The sequence below is a fragment of the Passer montanus genome, unplaced genomic scaffold, assembly GCF_014805655.1.
Source record: "Passer montanus isolate IOZ18808 unplaced genomic scaffold, ASM1480565v1 scaffold45, whole genome shotgun sequence".
NCBI classification, from domain to species: domain Eukaryota; kingdom Metazoa; phylum Chordata; class Aves; order Passeriformes; family Passeridae; genus Passer; species Passer montanus.
Genome location: NW_024369373.1, coordinates 10,337,681 through 10,357,934, shown reverse-complemented (window position 1 = coordinate 10,357,934; position 20,254 = coordinate 10,337,681). Strand labels below are relative to the sequence as shown.

General features: G+C 43.2%; 1 protein-coding gene across 3 annotated transcripts in view; it reads right to left on the bottom strand.

The window, feature by feature from the left end:
* ZNF423 (zinc finger protein 423) overlaps positions 1-20,254 on the bottom strand; it is a 226,971-nt gene that overhangs the window by 181,327 nt on the left and 25,390 nt on the right. For all 3 annotated transcript variants that reach the window (XM_039721420.1, XM_039721421.1, XM_039721422.1), the window contains one exon: positions 4,025-4,084. In XM_039721420.1, coding sequence (XP_039577354.1) covers positions 4,025-4,084 — 60 coding nt within the window. The remainder of the gene's footprint in view (positions 1-4,024; positions 4,085-20,254) is intronic.

Below are 20,254 nucleotides of genomic sequence, written 5' to 3'. Positions count from 1 at the left end.
TTTTGGTTTTTTTCCCCATGCTGTGCTGTGTTAACATGTCCCTCACACGTGTGCCCAGCTGCTGCTGCGAGCTCGGTGGCAGGGACAGGAAATTTGGAGCTAATGGGGAAAGCAGGGAATACCAACCTGTAATTTATTTTTATGATTTCTGGAATGTTATAATTGAATTACACTAATGTTATGTGCTAATGGAAGGTTGGGCACTGAGAGGCCTTTCCTGTTGCAAACACTGCAAAGAACCCCCACGCTCTGCAAACACTTGTGCACAGAAACATACCCAGTGCCATTTGTGCCCAGCACTCAGGACACGGTCCACAGTTCCCTATTTCCAAAAATCTTTCTTGATCAGTACTGTAACAGTAAGGTAGCTGCAGAGAAAAACAAGATACCTTCAACTACCTCAAAAGCAGACACAAAAAAAATTAGGCTTTTAGGTCTGCAGGCTCCTGAGGAGAAGACAGAATCTGCTCTGTTTGCCCCAGACAATTCAGCCAAGATTCCCTGGGGCCTCACAGTCAGGCTAATGAGAAACTCCCCAGCAACTCCCATATAAAATGCTTTCATAGGTCTTTAAAATGCCTTAAATTCTCTATATATTTAGTAAGACTTTTTACTTCTTTAAAATGTCCCTTGTTGCTCCTCAAGAAAATACCCTCGTGATGTGTTGCAACAGAAATGCAGCATTGTCTGACCGGACCTTTGTTTTGTGAGTATTGAACCTTATTTTTGTCTTGGCCTCGAAGAAACCAAAACCCCTTTTGCAGAGCAGAGGTGGGCACTTGCCTGGCCCCCAGCAGCCCTGCCCAGTCCAACCCCAGTGATGCTTTTGGAGAAGGACAGACAGGCAGGCTGCAAGGGCTGCACATGTGTTAAGGGTGGTGGGGGGGGAAAGCAGGGGCAAGAAGTACTCAGCTACACTGCTCCTTTGGAACAGAAAACATCTCTGCCTCTTAGGCAGCAAAACACGCCTGACCAGCTATTCAACAACAAACTAAGTCCTTGGATTAAGGGAGGAAAGGAAAAGGGTTTTTTCTTCCTTTTACATTAAGGAAAAGATGTTTACAAAACCTGAAGAGGAAGGAAATCTGCTATATGCCCATTGTTAAACAGTACTGGTGGATACTCAGATTACTCACCCTGGTGCAAGGGCAACCTCTGCCCCTTCTCTCTCTAGGTTATTATGCACAGCCTTTAAGTAGTTGTTATTTTAAAAAATTCATTTAAGCTATTTCTAGCTGTATTTGAAGTACTGGAATAAATTCCTCAGTGCAACTATACCATGGCTTGGAATCTTGCAAAGCGTTTTGCCTTGGCAGATTTTACCAGGAGTGAGCAGTTACACCAGAGCAGACAGCAACTTGTGCACACACTCTGCCAGAGGAAAAAGGATGGTCCTGTACCAAGCCAGCACCAAACAGACTCATCTGAGCAGAGGATTTCTTTTGCCATGGTGTTCACAGCCAAGTTTCCATGGGCTGCACTAAGCAGCTCCCATGAACAGCCCCTGCCCAGTACCATGGTGTGGTCAGGGCTGTGCAGGTTTTGCACCCTCAGTACATGTCAGGAGCAGAGAAGCTCCCCCAGGAGACACCGAGCTTGGAGCCCTGTGTTTGGCACACCAAGCACAGATGGTCATCAGAGCCATCCAGACAAGAGCCATGACTGCAGACTCAACTCATGGTCACAAAAAATTTTTTCAGAATAGCTTCTACTGGTTAGATGAACAAAATAGAATATAGCAGCAAAAGTCCCTTTTTTCCCCACAGATGCACCTATATAGTTATTTCACTAGTAGAAAAATATATTTATATATTTTTTAAAAGCTTAAAGTTTACCTTCTACCTGTAAAAGCTCTTGCTGTTCCTACAAACCACCCAACCCTGGGACCATGACCCCCCCAGCTCACAGCAGCTGTGCAGAGTGCCAACAGAATTTTTCAGAAGTCATTTTGTATGTGTTTGCACACACAGAGAGATGTACAAACACATACAGGAGAAAGAGGGAGAGAAATATGTTAATTTGAAACATCTGGCAAAGGTTTCAGAGTTAACAAGTCCCAGGTTTGGCCTTTGGGGTTTTTTTTCCTTTTGGGGGAGTTAAGGAAGGGGAGGCAATTTTGTCATTTTGGGCCAGGGAAGGAAGGGACATGAAACAAGAAATTGAAGCATGTTTTTTCACCCTTTATTGAACTTCACCATCACACTACTGAAGCTAATGCAAACAGGAAGATCATAAAAGAACATAATGAAAGTCTCGCACACTGGGACTGAGGGACTGGTTTCAGTTACTGAATATAGCTGTGGAGCCACACCACACAAGAGCTAGTGACTTCACACAGCCACACTACCACAAACTTGGGCTTTTTAAGATTTTTCTGTAGTTCCTCAATCATATTCCAACCTGCAACTTGTGTGCTATGACAGGATACGGTATCACATCTTTATACACATACAAGACTGACATCTGTAGCTCCTAAACGTCTTAAGAAGAAAACCCCCCAATTAACACACATTTTCCTAAAGCTGCCATAAATCATGCATACAATACATTTTCTCCCACATCCGATGTATTGAATGAGAGCTGTAATTATGGGAATAAATGAAGAAAAATGGAGACTCAACTAACTTGGTAAAAGCCTTTCACAGTCTTTTACTTATGGCATAGTCACCAATACCAACCCCAAATTAATTCTGCTGTGCAAAGAAATTTTTTTTTGTCATTGTTTTGAACCACAGGCTATTTTGAATTTAATACACTTCCAGACTCGTGATAGATAACACCGGTAACTCCACTGCAGTGCTGTTTGAGATGAAGGTCAAGCAAGAGAGCTGGCGAGCGCTCTTTTCATGCACCGTTAGCTCCAGGCACAAAGGGGCCTTCCACATCACAGCTGGGGGTTTGCAGCAGCAGCAGCAATATTTGCTATCGAGACTAGTGAAAACAAACCCCTCCAAACAGCCAGAGTGCCCAGAGAAGATGCACCCAGTGCCCCAGAAGATGCATCTGAGAGCGCAGCGGGTACAATGTGAAAGGCCACAAAGTGCCACGCAAAGGCAGCTTGTGCCTTCGAGACCAGAGAGATGCTCACTGTGGTAAGGAAGTGTCCCCTGGGAGCCAGGCTCCCCCTGACTCTTACAAAACCCATCTAACCAGGAATGCAACACCATTGTTGGTTTTCATATTACTGCTCAGCTTCTCAGCTGTTTCCATATCATTGGTGAGCTTTAAAGAAAATACCATTGCACAGTCCAAAGTGGAGAGAGCAGAGAAATAGACTCAGTGGCTTCAAAATCAAAAATATTGTGAACATCTCAATGTAAAAGAGATGTTAAAAATGTTAAAAACACAGCAAAATATCTTTACATGGGGCACAGTGACTGAGATGTGGCTAGTTACTCTAAACACAAACTAATCTGACATTCACCCTAATGCTTGTGTTACCAATACATACTTCACAGACAAACTTAATTTATCCTATTCAATTTTTGAGCCTCTTTTTATACAGATTATTGACCTAACATGGATGAACAAGCTTCAGACACATGTTTATCACTGTCAAGCAGACCAAAAGCTTGTTCAAATTTTAAATCTTTCTACCATGGCGATGTACCACTTTTATTCTCCAACCCTGACAGTACTTTCCAATTTCCTCCAAGAGGAGAAATACACACATTCCAGTTGAGACCGAGGCTTAAAATTCCTATTAAAGCAGCTTTTATGTAATTAGATTGGAATGAATGTGTAACAGTGCCCATTGCAGAAAACTTCAAAGTGGTTGTACTGGAGAAATCACAACCCGTTTCAGTGTGCCCACAAGAAGAAAGAATGGCTCTCTGGAGGATAAGAGTATATTAGTCTCTGTGTGTAATAGATTTTATTGACCATATGGAACTGATATAAAAATTGTGTTGCAGTGGGTAGTCTTGGATTTGAGACAGGAATGTGACATACAAAATACAGTTCCTGTAAAAAGCCTGGCAGCTTTCTGGCAGTTTTTGCAATCAGAAGAACCTAAAATATTTACCTGATTGAGTCACTGACGAGTCCCAGGTCAAAGCAAAATCTGAAGATTCACCCTCTTCAACTGAAAAAGAACAAAAATAAGTTGTGATTGCTAAAGCAAACCAACTGGAAAGCAAAGTCATCAGAAAACTAGGTCCACTATGACATTAAGTATTAAAACAGACTTCTCCACTGCTGAAAAAGAACTTACTGCTTTCTATAAAATAATTCATAAGGTGGAAATTTAGTAAAGAGATTTTTCCTACTTTTTAACCTAAATATGGGATTTGTGTTCGCAGTTTCTTCCTGAACGGGTGTCAGTAAGTTCATGTGAAATTTTAATTGACACTTAAACACCACTCCTGGTAAGTATTCGTATTTGAAATGTTGTACATTCACAGCCTGCATGTGCAAAATCGCCATTGTAAATGGAGAGGTTGTTTTTGAAATGGATGTTTCAACAGATCATAGTAAAAAACTGCCCTGTGAAGGAAAAATTGCCTGATTTACGTCATCCTAACATACTAACACATCTGCCATATTCAAAACCCAGTGATATCTTCAGGGATTTTTCAGAATTAAAAAATACTATTTTGGTGTATAACCATGTTCTGTGATATGGCAGTCACAAATAACTGCTTTTAAAATTTGTTGTTGCTGTGAAGGCTGTCAGAGCCAGTGCTCAGCACTTGCAAGTGACATAGCTAAAACCTTCTGCCTGTTAACAATTATAAAAATGCCACTTGATTCTTACATGCTTAAAAATAACTAAGAGAACAGCCAACAACAAGCCAGGCAAAAAAGTGCCGGATTCTGCTGGTACTGAAGTCAGTGCTGGTTATACTAATGACAGACTGAGCATTTGAAAGCAGCAACTGCAGAAATTCTTCTTTTGAATTACAAAAGTTTATCGTCATCACCTGCCCACTCTGTCACCCTGACACCAAACAAATTTAAATTATATGTCTTTATTTTCTGATTAATATTATTTGCTCCACGCACTTAACAATTGCTTACCCTTTCAGCTAAGTTATGCTTGGATTCAAATGCACATTCTATAGAATTCTGCAACTGGAATCCAAACATACTGCAAAGCCACAAGCACAAACCCTGTTGACCAGCTCTCTATGCTCAGGACAACCTGCTCCAATAAATATTTCCACTGACATTTGCATCACAAGAGTCTTGATTTTATGCTTTCCTCACATTTTTCCCCCAGTCCAGTGCAGAATTCTGGCATTAAGTTGATGTTAGTGGTAACATCATATGGCATTAGGAACAGAGAATATAATTTACATAGGCAGTGCCTTGACAAATGTAGTTTTTTGTCCAAACCATAAAAAAATGTGTGCTACACAGAAGGGCACCACTCTGGTTTTCTTAAATCAGTGTGTTTACTAATGGAGGAGCACGAAATTCACCCATTTCTTTGGAGAAATCATACTTGAGTCTTGGCTATACTTTTTTCAGAGTCTGTGTTAGCATAAAGGCCGTGTCACATAATATTAAATTCCAGAATGACAGAGGAAAAACAAGAGGCAAAGCTAGAAGCTTATTGAAGCCATTATTGGTCCTATTCCCTGACGGTGGCAGAGCCAGCTTGGCTGGCGTGTGCTCCCTCCTGAGGGCTCACCTACCATTTTGTGCTCTCTAAGCCACCATCTTGTTCCCATTTTGACCCATCTCTTAATAGAAAAACTCTGGATGCAGTTATCCGAAATACCATTTCAGTCTTACACAAATGCATGTCTCATTTTAACATCAAAATCTATATACACCTGGGAGGGTTTTTGCTCCAAAACTAAATAAGCCAAGTTGGAAATTCATGTACCTTACTCAAAACAGACAAGGGGAATGTTTTAATTTTATTTTATCCTTGACTGCTTTTTGGTTGTTTTGCTTGGAGAGTGGTTTTTTTATATTACTACTTTTATGCTGAGGCTTTTTTTATTTCTTTACGTTTTGTCTTGGAAAGAGAGATTTAAAAAACCCAGTCTGCTAAAAATACAAAAAAGAGATAAATTTGGTCCTAGTCAAGGAGTGGTATATGGATCTGCACCGGTCATTGACCAATTTTAGCAATACACTGACTTTCATGTTGGTTAAACACCAAAAACTACTCCAGTCCTTGAGCTGCTCTAGGGCAGTTGGCTCCAGCACGTAACAAAACCACGGTTTTTGGAATCCCTTAAATGAGGGCAAAGGTTTGAATCAGCCTCTGTTGGCATTAATTTGCTTTGCTCCCTAATGACTGAAAAGGGGACAGAGAACATTCACGTGGAGGCAACAGCACTGAAATTCACTTTATATTATTGCAGTCATGGTTTCTGGTTCTCCCCCTCAATTTGCACAGACCCACCACAGAGCTGACAGTGCTGCATATCCACGGAAGAAGAGGCCAGTGGGATGGAGCCTCCTGAGCTTAGGCACAGACACATCGCCCTGCAGCTGCTGCTCACAACACTACCACCACCTTTCCTTTTGCTTTTCCATTTTCCTTTAACTGTTTTAAGCAAACATTATCTTTCAGAGCCTAAACTATACGAAAAAGTAACAGCAAAGTCTATTCCAAAAGGGATTCCAGTATCAACTGACTCAAGCACTTGATCCTCACCTGCCCATCCATCCACCCACCCAGCTAGGCAGTGGGCAGAGAGAAACAAGGAGCAAAAGCAGCCACATCCAGAAGAGAAAGACTGAAAGACTGCGTCTATACACTCACTAAGAAGCCCCAAAGGTTTGGTGGGAAATGGTGTCTGTGAAGCTGAAGCTAAAAAGAGGTGATCAGGCTTTGTCATAGACAGCAAGTGTAATTGCAGGGGACACTAAACTCCATGGGCTTCTGCTCCCTCTCCAGAATGGGCATAAGCCAAGCGCTGTGAGGTTCCTCTGTGGCTGCCTAATCTTCTGGATTAAATGGTTATTTAAGCATTCAAAGTGGTGTCACTGGTGGCTTTTCCTCAACCTCGGCAGTGAGCAGAAGCCATGGAAGTCAGAAGGAAATATAATGTTTTCTTCTTCCTAAAGTCAACTTAACAGCCAAGCATTTGCAGCTGAAATTTGCTCTCAGTTGCATATGTCTATTGCTGGAGCCATAGGGAAGCAGGAAGAGGCTCCCCAGGCTGGCTGGAGATCTGGGGACATGATGCTGTTCACAGAGGGCAGAGGAGTCCCACAGACCCCATCTGGGGACAGGCCCCCTGGGGACTGCCTTAGGACTTGGCAAGTCCTCCCTGGCAGGGCACAGTGGACCCAGAACAGATTTGGTCACTATGGCTGTGAAGGGATTTCCATGTCTCACTACTGAGAACAAAGTCAAAACCACTCTTAGTCCATAATATTAGCCAGAGAATGATTCACTTAAGCTGAATTTTCAGTTTCTCAATTTTTGTCATCATTCCTTGAAACCTAGGTTGGCTCAGGTGACCATGTGTATCAACACTCACTGTGTAGATGCTGTTACTTAACTTGTGGTAAGTAACAGGGAAGAGGTACATAGCATTCAACACAATCACTCTCAAAACACACTGCAGAGTAAGAATAATTCCCATTTCATTAGCAGGAAAATACATTTTCTGAGACATGCTAGACATAACTACCCAAGTCAAGGACTAGACACTTCTATCTGTGCTAGTTAATCACTCTGAATGTGTGGACACCCAAGTCCACAAAGCTGATGTTTAGCATGGGCAGGAGCCACCCACGTGCATAAACACTCTGCAGCTTGGGAAAACCACAGGGAACAGCAGCACCATTCAAGAGTGATAACTCTGATCGTCCAAACCAACTGAAGATCTTGTACCAATTTTAACTACTTTTCATGAATCCTGGTGACAAGAGGGTGACGGCTTTGCTTTTCCTGAAATTTTGGAGGCATTTCATACCAGGCACTGAAAATGAAGACACACAAAATCACTGGTGTTAAGCTGTGGGCAGAATGTTCACAGATGCACTTCACTTGGTTTTTTGCTGGATTGGATTCTTCCCATTTTCCTTCACAAACTCAGCCTGTTTTCTGCCCAATTTACATGGCATGCCTGCATATGGTTGGAACACAGAATTTGCTATGCAAGTACACTCTTACTCTGGTCTCTATCTGCTCTCTCCATTAGAATGATCAGTTTAAAATGCTTTGTAAATGCATATTTTTACTTTTTCAGTAATACAGAGACAATACAGCAAGAGGACAAAAGTTTGATTCCATTCAACTCCAGGCATCTTTGGCACAACGCTCCCAGTGCAGCACACTGACCAATAGAGAGGGTACACACGACTCTTTGTGCCAAAATCACTACGTAGTTCATTTTAAAAAATGGGCAAGAAAAAGTTTCAAAGTCTAGTACTACACCTTGATATCAACACTCACAGCACTCTCTTTCTATTTTTGAAGCATTAACTTATTTTTCTTCTCTTTTGTAAATGATGCATAGTATTTGCCAGCACACTGAGATAAAATACTGCAAATAAAAACAGACTTTTTAAGCTACATCCTTCAGGGTGATGATCATGAGATAGTTACAGGAATCTCACCAAAGTGTGTGCCTGCTACAACATCTGTGTCTTTGCTGAAATCTGAGGGCATCTCTGAAGCTGACACCCTTCAGGAAGGCTGAGTTTGACTTGAGAATAGCCTTGATCTGGCAGCATAGAAATTCTTATTGTTAGTCAGCCCAAAAGATGGTTCAGTTTGTGGACTGCCCACCTGAGGCCTGGCACAGGGATGTCATTGCTGGCAGTGGAAGGACACATCTGCCTCCCCTCCCTGCTCTGCCCCAGCACAGGAGGACTCCCTGCTGTCATACCTGGACAAGACCTCTGTTCTGCTCCAGCTGACTGTGGGGCCCAAATGCAAGAGCCAGAATAAGCACACAGCCGACATAGGGAAGAACTGTGTGCAATGGCAACATCACAATACAGCACTCCTGCACATGCCAAATATTTGCATTTTGCCCGCTCGTCTCAGATGTTCTCCAAGGATGCTTATTTAATTGCTAGGTCACGAGTGCTGCAGGCTCAAAGATTTCAGTTCTTTGTGCTCAGAGAAACTTCTGAAAGGATTCAGCATCCATTCCCCTAAGAGTGAGAACATCTATTTATGGGGCTACCATTACCTGAACTCCATTCACAGTCACAGTGCTTATTTAACACTTTATCACTCCCAGGAAAGAAGTTAACCTTATCAAAGTAAGATGCTTCTGCACCAAATGTTGATTTCTAGATGCAATCAAGCTTTACAAGTGAGCAACAGCCCCTCAGTAATTCAGATGGCATGTGTATGCTCCCTTATCCTATTACACAGGCTTCAAGGACCACAAGGACCAGTTTAACACTTCCCATAATATAAAAACACCATAGTTCACTAACGAAAACGTCAGGAACGTGAGAGCGTGAGGAACTACTGAGAAATCAAATGGGTTAGAAGCACATCCCACAGCTGAGGGGGGAACTTTCCCGAATCAAGGCTGTTACCAAGCACTGCATTCAGGATCAGGGCCACTCCCTCACCTGCCAGCAACCTTAGAAAACAGCAGGTACAAAATACCTTGAATGCACAAAATGTGGTGCCACTTTTTCAGCTTGGAGGATTTTGTTGGTGACGGAACTCTCAGCTAAAGCCAGGGAAGTCTCACTGATGCCTGTGTATTAGCTGTAATGTACGTGTCAAGACTCACAGCTTTCCCTCTAGAGAAATACTCCAGCACCAAGCCGCATTGTAATCCAGTCACACATTAATCACATCTTTTCCTGCCCTAGCTATCAGTACTCGCATGCAGGAGCTCCGTGATCTTCTCTAATCTTCAAGCTCCTTTGCCACTTTCAGACACACAACTCTGTGCTGTCCTACCCAGCCTTCGCTCCATCCCTCCCATCACAGGCAATTACATGCTCCCAAATCAGCACAGGACACAGAATAGCCCCATCCGACCACCATTCATGTGCCGCGACTCATCCCACAGCACTGGCAGCCTGGGATTTGATACAGTGCTCTTAATCCTGCAAAATGCAGAGCAGCTTCCATTTCCACAAAGTCAAAGGGAGCTGAGGATGCTCAAAACTTTGTGGATTGGGGATTGTAAAGCAGTCACTTTCCAGCTGCTTGGCATGGCAGGAGCACAAAGGGTGTTAGCAACCTTTACACTTTAAATAGCCTGGTTTTCCGCGTGTATCTAGAGCCCATCTTTGGAGAGGTGCAGACAGGCTGATACCTCAAACTGAAAGAGGAGAACACCTCTGCTCCACGGAGCCTGCTGCCCAGAGAGGGTCAGCCCTGCACAGCCACCACAACTAGCGGTGGTAAAGGTTGGGAAATGGCTACTCTGAGCAGATGCCAGCCAACCCTTCCTGTTCACATCACCTCCCAGTTTGCTGTAAGGCTTTCCCCCTCTCTCCTCCTTAGATGCTCCCTGATAAGATTCCCCATCATATCGGTGAGACGAGAGTCTGCAAAACACAAAAATCTGCGGCAGGGGGGAAGCAGCAGCACGAGAAGCAGCCCCATTTGTTATGAATGCAGCGGCGCTGCGGCAGAGCTGCAGCCGCTGCCCGGGAGCGCTGCAGGGCGCAGAGCCGGCCCCGAGCCAGGCATCGCCTCCCCCAGGAGCCGGGCTGCCCCTCTTTGTCAGCAGCTGGGGCTTTCTCCCGCCATTGTGCACAGAGAAACCTTCACATCCAGCAGGAAAATAGGAAGTTTCGAGGGGCTTTGCCAGGCAGCTGAGAATAGATGCCTGTGAGTGTATCCCGACGCATTTACAGTACCTTGCAGCTAGAAAGGAAAGGGAAATCCCCCTGGAGCCTTCGTACCAACATTCAGGGGAGCAAAAAGGTACCTGGCAGAAGCTGTGGGTGTGCTTTATACCAGCCACTTGAGCCAATTCACTCCCTTTGGAAGTTCAACTTCACCAGAGGATTCCTCTCAGGTCTCCCCACGTTTACAAGGCATTTTGTTTGTGTGATCATTTCCATTCAGCTTCAGTAATGCTTGGCCCTGGTCGGTGGGAAGGAGCACTGGGACAGCAGGGCATCCCCAGTGAGGCAATGGTGCATTCCTTGCCCATGCCCGAGCCCTGGGATCCCCCATGGGAACCGGGCATGGTCCTTGGCACAATGGCTCACAGCTCCGGAGCCACCTCCCCGTTCTCTCCTGAGTGAGCAGCTGATCCAGCCATTGGTGGCCCTTGGCCAGCAAGGGTTTTTTCCACCTTAAATAGGACCGTTATGTATTAGTCCTTTCATGAGCCAGCAGGCCAGGGAATAAGACAAGAGGGTTTACTGACATGGCTTATTTAGCTAGTTCAGAGCCTAAATTTGCACAAGTTCTCTAGCTGCTTTTCTCCAAAGTCAGTAATAGGGCTTGGCAGAGACTGTGGGTTTTGCTGGCAAAGTCAGCCTTTTTGTGTGAAGGAGGGAGGAGTGGGGAAACCCAGACTGCTGTGCTCACTAGGTCAAGGAAAAGGAAAAAAAAGAAAGGAAAAAAAAAAAGGAAAAAAAGGAAGACGGATGAGACAAATGGGACAGAATTACAAAGGGAAACTGAAAAAAGATCGTTAGGAACAGAAAAAGATGTGAAGGTGATTAAGGAGAACAAGACAAACAACAAAATAAGGTAGCACTAGCAGGTTTATGCAAAGGAGATCTAATTATGGGTGGCTAAATCCTCCAGGACATTAATATTCCATCGTAATGTGTCTAGTTTCCTCCTTTCCAGACATGGCAGGGAGGAAATGAGAATCACTTAGATACACTGTTTAATGAGCAAATGATGGACGATCACCAAATACAGCCTGCCTGATAAGTATCCATTAGCTTAAACTCGCACAGTAAATCTGTGTGCAGCTAACGGGCCTGCCTCTTCCAACGCTACAGCAGAACTTAATGGAACTGCAGCCAGAGAAAGGGAGCCTTGTAAATAAAAATCTCATCTCGGTGAGACGAGAAAGACTGTAGGACATACATAATGGCTAATCACAGCCCTTCCCACAGACTGCACACCTGACTCACAAGCCAGGGTGTATTTATTCCCAGTGCTCATATTTAGTTTTTGTGTTTCTAATTCACATACTTCACTGGAGACAGATATTTCCCATCCAAATCTATTATGTAAATAAATACGAGGGTTAGGTGTAATAAAATGCAGTCAATGTTTCACGTTGCAGTCAAGATCAACATCTTATACATGCAATACATTAAGCTTGTAGTTTCTTAAAACTGGGCCTACAGACACCCCATAACACATTTGGGATCAATACTCTCACTGACGGTTCTTATAGCTTGCCATCAAATGTTAATCCCCAAAGGACAGGGTGGATTTTTTTTTTCTTTTAATGGCAATACATGGTACTTAATCTGTGAAATGTTCAGGAATTTTGAGGTTTCTTCCACTGTTTCTGCCTGGAGTTTGCCTGGCCATGAGACTGGTGGAGTGCACCCTACCCAGCTCCAGGAACCCATCCTGCTGATGGCCCATTGCTGCCTGGCACAGATGTCCCACTGACATCCTGCACCCCCAGACCCATCATCTGCCATGAGCTCCACTGGAAATGGATGGGAGCACCCAGAGTCCCTGCCCTCACCTGCCCCAGCTGGGCTGAGCCCCAGCCCACACCACACACAGGCAGGGGTGGTGACATCCACGAGGAGATGGGGCACAGGGTGGCCAGTTCCTGTGGACAGGGACACGAAGCACCGGCTGCCAGTGGACACCCTCCTCTCTGCATTGTTACACGCATTTCTAAGGCAACTGTCACCATAGTGTCTGCACCTTCTTTCAAAAATAGATCTACTGTGAGTAAGCAGGCACTTTAAAGCTCAAATGAAACAAAACAGGTGAATCCTGCAATCTCCAATTGCTCATAAAATCACAGATTTTACTTCAGAAACCAAGGGTTTAAATATTCTTGTTCCATTTGTAATACAACTGGATGACACAGAAATGTTTATGCATTGAAACCCTACCAAAGCAAAGCAAGAAAAGTAGAGAAAGGGAAGATTAACACCTCTGCAATTCATGGCCAAGGCTTCAAATCCATGAGTCAAATTTGCAAATTATGAAGTGATCCTTTGATCTGCTAGAAATGCCAAAAGTTGGCTGAGCTTACCCAAAGACAAGATGATGGTGATGATGCAAGTAACAGACCAGAGGTGGGTCAGCCCACCTAAAGGTGTTACTCAAATAATTGCAATATCTTATACCTTCCTCCAAACTTCAGGTTTAGAAGCTCTGTGAAGGCCCAGCTGCTCTCTATGCACTTCTGAGCACAGACACCGAGTGAAGACACACAAACCTCAGGTACCACCCAAAACAATGTTTGCAAACACATGGGGCTGTGTGTTGGAAGACAGCAGACCCAAGACTTGCAGCTGGCAGAGACAAGGTGCACATGGCAGAGTTCAGCTGGAGGGGATGGCACTGGCCAAAGGGATGCCAGAAAGGCCTTGCCTGTTTCCTGAACATAGCAAAAGGGCTACAATGAAATGAAGTTTCAAAATCAAGTCAAAGCTCCATGAAATTCAAATACTGGGCTTTGCACAGAGAATTCAGGGTCTCACCAAGTCAGATTTATTGCAAACTTTACTTCTCTGGGGAAGAAAAAAAGAAAATAAAAGGCAGGGGGGCAGGGGAAAGATGGGGAAGAGCACCATTTTTACATTAGGGCTATAAAGTTTCTTTATTAGCAGGACACCTAATAAAAGTACCTGTGCTGGCTTTGTATTCAGACACCTAATAAGAATGATGAAAGGTTAACATCTAAGACAGGCTAATGACACAAAGAAAGGGGAATGTTCTGAAAATAATCTACATGTATAGAAACAGGAAACAAACCCAGGAAGAATAGAAGTACATAACTAGGATCTGCAGATGAGCAGTAGGGCCACGACTCCTTACACCACCTCTTGTTCTGGTAAAGTGCACAGAGATTTGGGTACACCAGCAGACTGAGCACACCCTGCCTCGAACCGCAGGCAGCTCCCCAATGCTGCTAAAGGAGATCACCCTTCCACATTCTGCTCAGTCAAATCCACCCAACCATGTGCAGTTCTGTAATAAAAAACTCACAAAAACAACACTGTCCCACCTGCTGTGGCTAGACCAAGAGCCACATCCCTTCAGACCCCACTGCCATGGACAGCAAGTAGCCTTTTCCTTTCCCTTTGACAAGGAGCTGATGTCAGCTCTCCAGCTCATATCATCACCATAAATCAAGTTCCACTTCACAGATATTTTTCCACTGTTGATTTCACCCAGACCCAATAGAAACCAATGCAACATCTCCCATTTCACAGGATCTGAGCAGTTCCAGATGGCAGGGAACCCCAATTTTCAGATGTAGGTTTGAGGTAGAGAGTTTAATACTGATGAAAAATTCACACTTGCAAATATGATAAAAAGAACAGAAAATTACTTAAACAGCAAGCAACTACCTTGAGGGGCACTGATGAAATTGTAAAGCACACAACCAGCCCTAGTCTTACACAAGATTTTGTCTCTTACTTCATAATTCTTCAAGGCAGGTTTTACTACATTATGCCTAAAGCCCTCATCCCAGCTGCAGAGAGCTCCAGCAGGAGCAGAGCAGCTGTACCAAACACTTTGTTTAGCATCACACTCCCTCCACAAATACCCCATTCAGCACCCAGGGCTATTAATCACAGCTAAAAAGAAGTCTTTGACCAGATTTCCACACCTCAGCCTAAAAAAATACACCAGTTTTTACTGCAAATCCTTCAAACTTGGAGTTGTTTCGCTAGTCAACTATGTTTGCAGTGTAGGTAGCACAGAAAAAGGAAAAGAGAGGAGGCTTTTCCTGACCAGCCATTTTAATTAGAGCTATGAGGGCTTGAGAAAACCCATTGGTGAGTGGCGTAATTTCCCCTTTTTCCCCTCCTCAGCCAGGCCAACACTGAAGTGCTGAGCAGCCCAGGCTGTCAGTGCTCCCACTCTGCTGCTGTCCCAGGCCATCGCAGGGGCTCAGCCCTGGCCAGCCCAGCGTTCCTGGACAGAGCTGGGTTTCACCCGGCGCTGGTAGGAGCGCGTTTCCCCAGCAATCCCTCGCTGTGGCTCTTTTGTGTATGCAAGTGTACGCCTGTGTGTGTGCCTGTGTGTGTGGCACTGCTCCCCAGGCTCGCTCATTTTAATGCTGCTTTCTCCCCAGATGAAAATATACATATTCTTATTAAGGAAAAAAAATGTGCAAAGTATAAATTTGCATCTATGATCATTTCTGGTTCATAAATTGTATTTTAATAACAAAACAATATATTCTTCTGTATTGCTTCTTAAAGACTAACAGTAAAGTCTGTCTTATTTGTACGTGAGCTTAAATGTTTTGATGAAGGAACACACACATAGTATAAAATGTAAAGTGAAATATAGATAAAAGGATAAATAAAAGCAAGAGCAAAGCTAATACATGGAGAATCCTGCCTCCTCCTTTTGATTCATGTGAGTGGATGCCCCACACTTTTCTACTGCAGAATTTTATTACACAGGTTGAGGGGAATTCTCCAGCTGAGATTCTTGTACTAGAAAGAGAGGCTTTGTTGGCTGCATTAAGGTGATGGAAATTACAATGAGGGAGAGAAAGTTGCATGTATGACATATAGCCCTTTGTAGGATTAAATTTAATTTGCAAAAAAACCAACACAACCACCATAAAGTGGAAACTAATATTTTTTATAACCCCTTAACAACCTGTCCTTAGTGCTAACATACCATAAAGAAATTTCAACATCTTGTTATATGTGTAGTTTATTTTAAACAACACTAAAAGGAGAACACAGTTCTTATTGAAAATTGGCACACACACAAAGAAAGGAGGAAAGCTGGCTTTTAAAACTTTGTCCCAAAGCATACTTTTTTCTTTTTATTCCTATTAAATGTACAACCCTTCCACTGAAATGAAACATAGAAAGAGTTTCCAAATATTTTATAATTCTGAATGGATTTCCCTAGTGTAACAGTAATAATATTTTTACAGTTAAAAGATCCACTGATTTAATAAGTGTGATTTGTGTATTTAGAAAATTCATTAGAGCAGACATTCCCCAACATTTTTAGATTTATTTATTTATTTAGCCTAATTTGGGTACACTACTTCAAAAGAACGCTTAGAGCTTCCCAGTTCCTTAGTCACTCACTAATAACATCTAATAATTAATAAAGACATGTAAATTCTTAACTCCCAGAACTATTCCAAACTTACTATCTGTACGCTTCATGTCATGTCTCACTTATAGATATCTGCATTACTTTGTTTCATAAAATGCTGAAGGGACACGTACTTATCTTGCTCTCCACCAAGAGTGAATATTCAGGCACGATGCAACCAAAGCAAAACTAAACCCAAGCCTGAGCAAACCTCTCCTCCAGGAGCCCACAGAGTTTTCCAGCCAGCCCTGGAGGGGGGTTTAGCTGCTTTCACTGCCTGGTCATGTCCATTCTGCAAATGTCCCCTGCCCATGTACTTGTGTCAATGCCACCACACAGAAATGCAAGGCAGGTTTCAAGTGAGTGCTTTGGACTAGTCTCACTAGGACTAATTTCTACAATTCTGGGGGAGCCAGGAGGGAACGAACCAGCAAAATGTGCAGCTGTGACATGAAAAGGAAAGGCCCATTTTAAGAGTAAAGGCAGTGCTTGGGACAGTGATTGCCAATGCATCTGCAGAAAAAAAAGAGGGCACAAGCAAACACTTCATCCCCTTTCAAAAGCCCACCAGCTCCTTCAGCCTCCGCCTCCAGAGCTGCTAAAATCCCTTTCCTACAGGCAGAGACCATGAGGAACAACATTAACTCAAAACATCTTTTCTTGGAGGCAAACTATTATTGTGTCTGCTCCTCTACTACAAGTGTTCCTGTCAGGGCTTTGTATTCTGCTACATTTCCTTGTCATATTTATTTGCTTGTTTTGATTTCTGGTGTTCTGTCTCGAGGAAGGCTGCCAAAACCCTAAGTCCTGTCTCCTACAAGTGCTGCTAAGCCTCGGAAACGGGGTGTGGGGATTTCCACACATGGCTCAGGCCTGTATGTTGATAGACATTTACTTAAGAAATACAACTTGTATAAAGTTTTGTATTTAAATTGCAGTGAACTAAATGAATGGCGCTTGAAAGAAGAATGAAAATAGCCCTACTTCCCTAAATAAAAGCCAAACTGAAATAGAAAAAAAATACCAGCACAAGAACACCTACCTTTTAAACAAAGAACTTCCTTCCAACCTAAGTGCTACGAAAAAGGCTGAGATAATTAATTTACAGTCAAGACAAACAGGGCCACTTAGCTGTACTAATGGTTTTTTCCCAGGCAAAATTCATCCATAGCCAAAGGGTGAGTGAAGCAGAGTTCCTCTACAAATTTTTATGACAGCCGAATGTATTTCCTACCTGCACTTCTATTTTTCCCTCTTAATGAGATTTTACTGGGTTGTTTTTGTTTGTTTTTATTTCCTGGTAGAATCTTATGGAAATTGTATGGTAAATGCAAGCTGTGTTCATACTTGGCCATGCTTACTCATGTTTCATGGTGCAGTCCTGCCTTGGCCATCCGCACAGAAAGCACTTTGAGGCAGTGTGACAAATGAGCTGCCTAAAGAGCTCCGTGGCAGAGAGGGATCGACCGCCGCCGTCCCTTCCTCGCGCGCGAGTTACGGGCACAGCGTGTGCTGGGAAACCTCCCCTCAGTGCTGACTGCCTTCAAGGATGGGCTCTTAGGGTGAGCGCCACTCAAGTGGATATAAAACTTCCTATTGATCACAAAGCCAGCCCTGTAATCCATAAAGGTGCAGACGTCCTTCCTCCTCCGTCATGCAAGCAATCTATCTAAAAATGGGAAATCATTCCTTTTTGTTAAGGCAAGGTTTTGTGACTGTCTAGGAAGCAGCAGACAAAAAGTTTCTTCTAAATGCATGCAACAGCCATTGCAAGTTCTATTACACTCGGGGAGGCTTGGCCATGCCCCTGACTTCCAGCTCTTCCCGTGGCAGTCCTGTGGCATCAGCCCCCACTGCCCATGCCAGAGGCTGCCTCGTGCTCTGGTTAGTGCTGGCACCTTGTTGGTGAGCTCTTTGCCACAGCTTAACTCACTGCACTGCCTCTGGGCAGCCCTGAGCACACCTCAGCCTGCATTTCCCTGCAGACTTCTAAAATCATCTCCTGGATTCAAGTTCGGGGGGGTGGAGTATGTTCTTACACAGCTTTTCAGATAAACTTGGAACATTTAACTTCAAATATGAGCAACATTGCACTTGCACACTTGTCACTTCAACAGACAGTCTGGCACCAAGGTGGGCATGTTGGTTTCTGAGAGCCCAGAGCAATGGCACATTCGCTATGTCTGCTCACCAACAGCTCCAACATATAAAAGTCTAGAAAGCTTGAGGTATTTAACATTATACAGCACCTTAAGTCCTACTTAAAAGTCAGGGTTTAGTATTTTGGCAAGAGAGTTACTAACCAACTTTCAAAAATAGGACAAGTGAACGGCTTCTGTTGAATCATGAACTGAGTCTGGACATTTTTGTTCATCTTTTCAGGGTACAGAACACCTGACAGAGCTAACACTTATTCTAATTCCTTAAATCTTGAGGAAAGAAAAAAATCTCCTGGTCTTAAAATAATCATCTACAGACATTCACTCACACTTGCATTTTAAATAAGTTAGTGCACTTTCGATTAAATTAAATATTTTTCCATATCTATGCATATATGATAAATGCTGTTCAAGACCACAAATCAGTCTCCTAAAAAACCCACACTTACCCCAACTGAGCTGAACCTGGAGATTGCTTTAAAAAGTCTGGTCTGGGGCTATTGGCACCAGTGGAATTAGGAGTGAAGCCTTCTCTTCTAACCAGACTCATCACTTATTTACGTGGAAGTAACGAGATCCTAAAAGCAGCAGCAGGGTGATGATGTACAGCCCAGCTGCTCACTGGGTACCCTCAGAAATGTGACACACACTCTGAAATGAGCAAGAGGGGAGAGGAGAATTTGGAAAGCGAGTCCAGGGCTGGCAGGAAGTACACCAGCTCACTCCCAGTATCTCCTTTGCAGTTTCACCCTTCCTTCCCCACACCTTGGATGTCCCACCAGTCAGTCCCACGAGGGAGTGCAGGAATGAATGGCTGAAGCTGGCTACATTTTTGTCACTGTTTTTTTCTCTCTCAAACAACCGGTACACATGAAGAAACCAACCTTCCTGTTTCCAAATCCATAACTTAAGAGATACCTTTCAAGAAGCCCTATTGTTCCAGCAGCAGTGCAGCTTCCACAGGCCTCATGTGTCTGTACCACCTGAAAAGCACCACCCACAGCTGGCTTTGCAGGCAGCAGCACCTTCTGAAGGGTCATTAGTGCACTGTGCTGCACTAGTGGGGCTGTAGTACCACATTATTCAAAGGCAGCAAGTTAAGACCCTTTACACTTTAACTGGGAACAAGACAGATTAATACCACCATCAGTGGTGCACTGCCATCAAAACACCAGCCAACAAACAGGTATGGGATCAGTGAGAACCCCCAAACTTCTGGCAGCCAGGGCTGTTTGCAAAACCAAAATGAGAGAGCTTTTAATAACTCAAAAATGCAGTGTGATGGTTTGGAACAGCAGCTTTTCATTTCAGTAAGTTTATATTACAGTATATGTCTCCTTGAGCTAAGAGATCGTTTGTTTAAATTACTTGATTATATGTAATGATCCTTCTCTTATAAAACAAGATTCAACATTGCCACTGGGGGAGAGGGTGGAAACATCACATAAATTTACAAGAAAGAAAAAATATCATACAACTCTTGCTGTAATAAAACATTAGGAGAATTTTCACTTGACTGTTGAAAAAGAGCAAAGCTAGAAATGTGTTTTACTCCAGCTATTAACATTAACTCTTCATTCACAGAGTATAATGTACGGCTTTGATCAAGCTATAGGATCCACATGCTCACAAAATATTTAACATTAAATACATAGCATGGAATTAGTCTCCAACAATTTATGCCACTGCCTCCTGCCACTCTATGTTTTCCTAAATCTTGGAGTCTGATTCACATATGTAAGTCAGATTATTTTATTTTTAACCTAATAGAGATTGGAAATAATTAATTTCAAATGCCAGAAAGTGTATGGTTTCAAAAATGTCTTTTGCACTTCTATAGACTGAAATGAGAACAAAAATTCAAATTTAATAAAATTTGAGAGCTGAAAAAGTAAATTTATTTACCAGAGAGTTGGAAAGCAGCTTACACATATATTATGAACATTTT